This window comes from Notamacropus eugenii, chromosome 4 (assembly GCF_028372415.1).
Source record: "Notamacropus eugenii isolate mMacEug1 chromosome 4, mMacEug1.pri_v2, whole genome shotgun sequence".
Taxonomy (NCBI): domain Eukaryota; kingdom Metazoa; phylum Chordata; class Mammalia; order Diprotodontia; family Macropodidae; genus Notamacropus; species Notamacropus eugenii.
The window spans coordinates 357,045,744-357,050,619 of record NC_092875.1 but is presented as its reverse complement, the minus strand read 5'-3'; the positions used below and the strand labels follow the sequence as shown (position 1 = coordinate 357,050,619).

At 40.0% G+C, this 4,876-nt stretch overlaps 1 protein-coding gene across 1 annotated transcript; it reads left to right on the top strand.

The window, feature by feature from the left end:
* The first annotated feature begins 1,001 nt into the window (after positions 1-1,001).
* LOC140501604 (ferritin heavy chain-like) lies at positions 1,002-2,025 on the top strand. The gene has a single exon (XM_072605409.1). It carries the CDS (start codon positions 1,395-1,397, stop codon positions 1,944-1,946), a length of 552 nt encoding a protein of 183 aa, XP_072461510.1. The 5' UTR covers positions 1,002-1,394; the 3' UTR covers positions 1,947-2,025.
* The last annotated feature ends 2,851 nt before the right edge of the window (positions 2,026-4,876 follow it).

Sequence of the window (4,876 nt, the reverse complement as noted above, 5' to 3'; positions counted from 1 at the left end):
TATTGTCAATTCTCTCAGCATGCTCTTTTGTATTCATTGACATTAATTAGTCTAAGAAACATTTTTGGTTGAAGTACACAAACTATTAACAGGCAAATATATTTGTATTTGTAAAAGCATTCTGGAAGCCTTGGCAAAACTTAAAGGAATGAGTTTAATGAAATGTATTTTAGGTACTGTGATGAATGAATTCTGAGAAGGTAATATTTTTGGTTGACAGATTTCTTTGACCACTTCTCTCCTACAAAAACAAAAACAGGTGGAGACAAAGTTATGTCACCTATATATTGGGAGTCTCTTGGAAAGTTAAGATTATCTAAAACAAAAGTGGATTATGAATAATTAAATAAAAGTCAATTATTTGAAAGTTGAATGGGCCCAACTCAGGTAGCACTGTATATGCCATTATGTACTTTGACAATTCTCTTTTCTTTTAAACCTATTAGAACTGACATTGTCTTTTATGTTTTTAAATTTCCCTTAACTCATGTTTTTCAAACACCAATAGTTTCTTTTGAATAACACTGACCTTGAATAAGGGAGACACATGGTTGTGGAACATGGAACAGCACAATATCAGAGTAATCAAATTTGCAGGTTGATTCAAAGGGCAATGGATACACATGGTGGGCTGCAACATGTTACTGATCATAATTTTCATTCAAGTCATAGTGGGAAAGGGCTGAATTACAATTGGAGATACTCTTAGAATTCATCTACTTCAAGCTTCTCATTTTACAGATGAGAAAACTGAGGTCTAGAGAGGTTAACTGACTTGCCCAAGGTCTCACTGGGAATGAGTAGCAGAGCAATTGAGACCCAAGTTTCATAACTCCAGGTCCAGTGTGCTTCCCACCATTCTATACTGCCTACTATATCACCAAAGATATGTATGGCTGAAAAAGAAGTGGAGAGAGAATGAGACAAAACAGAGAGATGACTTAAGTTTTTTAGCAACCATAACCAAATCCCTTTGCCCAGGCAAATTCAAAAGTGGTATTTCCCCCTTCCCTCACACCCCAGTAAAAGGTATTGATGCTATCTTTAATATTTAGCTGACTCAAGTGACTAAAGGCTCAGGATGCTGACATAACTTTCTAGTCACCTGAGTATAAAGCCATCATGAGGAACTATAGAAGATCTTTGATGCTTGCCTAGTATAAAACAATGGGGCCAGAAGCGCAGGGAAGGGGAGTCGGTGCGGTTTCCTGCTTCAACAGTGCTTGAACGGAACCCGCCGCTCGATTCCCGGCCGGAGCCGCCCTTAGCCACCTGTCCACCTTCACCTCCACTAACCAACACTTCGTCCGTCCTCCCGTTCGCGCAGCAGTCGCCCCCGGCCCCCGCCGCCCCAGCCCAGCCTCCGCCGCCTCTGCGCAGCCTCCGCCGCCGCCATGACCACCTCGTCCCCCTCTCAGGTGCGGCAGAACTACCACCAGGACTCGGAGGCCGCCATCAACCGCCAGATCAACCTGGAGCTCTACGCCTCCTACGTCTACCTGTCCATGTCGTACTACTTTGACCGCGATGACGTAGCGCTGAAGAACTTCGCCAAGTACTTCCTCCACCAGTCCCACGAGGAGAGGGAGCACGCTGAGAAGCTGATGAAGCTCCAGAACCAGCGCGGCGGCCGCATCTTCCTGCAGGACATCAAGAAACCCGACCGAGATGACTGGGAGAGTGGGCTGAATGCAATGGAGTGCGCTCTGCACCTGGAAAAAAATGTCAATCAGTCGTTACTGGAACTGCACAAGCTGGCAACTGACAAGAATGACCCCCATTCATGTGATTTCATCGAAACCCACTACCTGGACGAACAGGTAAAGTCCATCAAACAACTGGGTGATCACGTAACCAACCTGCGCAAAATGGGGGCCCCCGATTCTGGCATGGCGGAATATCTTTTTGACAAGCACACCCTTGGAGACAGTGACAACGAGAGCTAAGCCACACCTGGCTTCCCCCACACCTGGGAACTGTGGGCGTGACTCCTACTGTCTTTCAGTGCATGCATATTTTGGTTATCTGACCTTTTCATAATCTGTACCAAAAAACTACCACCATTTACATCCCAATAAAGTGACTTGGTACTGATAAAAAAAAAAAAAAAAACAATGGGCAACTCAGCCAAGGGAGCCGTGCTCAGTTAAGTAACCTCCAGGTATACTCCATCCTTATACAATAACCATCTCCTCCTATATCTAAGTAAATTTACTTTTGTCTCATTATGTTCCATTATCAAATCTACGAGGGGTCTAGCATGAGATTTTCCCAGCCTGGAATAGCTGATATCCATGATATATTAAAAGAATCAAAAAAAGGTCTTCATTTTATAGGTCTTCTGTGGAGAAAGCAACAGACAATAGAAATTACCCAAGGTAATGATTCCTCTGATTGCTGGGGGAGATTAGGATGATAAAAAAGAGGATGAAAATCAATATCAGAGAATGAGGTTGACACTAAGTATTTACAGAATGCTTGAAAGTTTACAAAGTGCTTACATATATAATTTTATCTTACCTTTACAACATCCCTGTGAAATAATATCAAAAGTATTATTATTATTTTACCAATTAAGAAACTAAGGCTGAGAGATAAAATGATTTGGAAGAGAGCATCAAATAGCCAGGAAGTATCAAGAGGTATAATTAGTTCTTCCTAATGCTGAGGTCAGTGGAGTATATATTACATGGCATGAAGGGAACGACCTGCCATGTGAGATCACAGAACCACTGAAGTATGGAACTAGCTTTTTAAGAAACTTAAAATTTCCATTTTCTTTCTCTCAATTGTTTGAAACTTCACATTTCTGAATAAGAAAAGTAAATTCACACACTTTTACCCTGGACTTCCCATTCATCTAAAGCATGCATTGTAAAGCCAATAATATGATCACAACAGGCAGGTAGTTTGAAATAGGTAGGTAGCTATGTCCCCTCTATACTGAGACAAAGAAATCCAACACAACAGACTAGAAGATAGTGCCATAGTGAACATGAGTCAAGTTTTTTGATTTTAAAAAATCCCTGAAAATTCAATGCTCAGTTGGATACGACGTGAACTGAGTATTATGTTGGAGGCTTACAAATGGCTCTTTGCACTTATTAGTAGGTCTGATATCTCACAGGCAGAAAGCATTGATGCCCATGGCCAGTCCCTTCCCAGGGGATAGGTGCCATTTCTGTAATGCGTTTGCATTAAATTTGGGTTCCCTGCTTGGTGCTCTGTGCCTCTTTTTTCTTCATTTTTATAATAGAGGAAGTTTGAACTACACATTCAGAGATCTATTGGCAGTAGACAGATTTTGATAGAACAAAAGAGTTAGATCATACAGTGTTTCCTCTGACTTCATGTGGATGTATGTCTGGAAACATAGATGTGCATTTTGAATTTATTTTTTTAAAGGTATGGAGCAGGTAGGAGTGGGTGGCCAGTTTTGGAAAGAGGTGGCAGAGAAGCACTGGGAATAACAGAAATGAGAAGCAGGTGGAATGGAAGGCTAAGATGATGAGACTACCTGACAAGGAGGGGGAAAATGAGTACCAAGCAACAGGAACCCTCAACTCTATTTTTGATTCTGTCACTAGTTAGCTATATAACCTTCGACAAGTCACTTAGCCCTTCTTAGACATAGCTTCCTTAGCTATAAGATGACAGTTTTAGACCAGATGTTGTCTAAGATTCTAAAGAGCCTTACAGAGCTGTATGATTTTCAGCATATACACTATGGTACAATGAAAAAAATTATTCTATGTTTACCTCTGAGCATTTGTGAACCTCATAAAAATTATTTTATTTCTCTGGAACTTGTTTCCATACTGTACAATGAAGGAGCTGGACCATGTGACCACTAAGATTCCTTTCAACTAAATCTATGGGTTGAGTTCCATGATGTATAGGAGAAAGGTCCCTTCTCTCAGAAAGATGACAGCTGCTTTGGTGGGATGATTAAGAAGTGCACAAATACATTGTGTGTGTGTACATATATGTGTATATGTACATATATATGTATATATGTATGTGTAGAGAGTAGGGTGTAGAGAGTATATATGTATACATATATACATATGTATGTGTACATACATATGTATATACATATCCATATATATATATATATACACACACATATATACATATGTACTCTCTACACCCTAAATTAATCATATTACCCAAAACCTTTGATCACAGTATTGTTTCAACGTGTTCCACTCAGAAAAGCAATGCCTTACCTGGGAGGCTCGATCTATTAGTTCTTCATTTTACATGATTAACTATTGACTTAAAAGAACTAGGGCATTAAGAATGGAAGCCATGAGAGATACATTTGGACTGAATGAGACTCTGGGTAAGCAACAAACACAACAAATGACTAATTCATTGTAGCTAGATGGCACAGTGGATAAAATGGAAGACCTGAGTTCAAATGTGACCTCAGATACTTATTAGTTGTGTGACTCTGGGCAAATCTGGTTATTGGTTTTATTTGTTCTTGGGCCACTGAGGAGGTTAAACACTATATTCTTCAGTTCTGAACAGCTGCAAGACAGAAGAAAGACTCTAGACTTGCCAGAAAATAGATTATGAAAGGCTCTACTTTTTAGAATAATTCTGCTAAGAAATGTAAATTTTGGTAAGAGCAGAAGTTAGAATAACAAAGATTTATTGCAGGAAGACAAGCACAAAACCTGAATCTACTAATACAGGCAGAGGCCAGCTATGAGTACTTTCATCTTAAGAGTTTTCAAGGGGCAGAGATTGATTCCCATGTCAGGAATCAGAAATTCCACAACATCAGACTGGATGTGTCAGGACACATCAAGCCACAACTGGAATCAACATCCTCTATAATCTTTATGCTATTAACAAATCACATCAT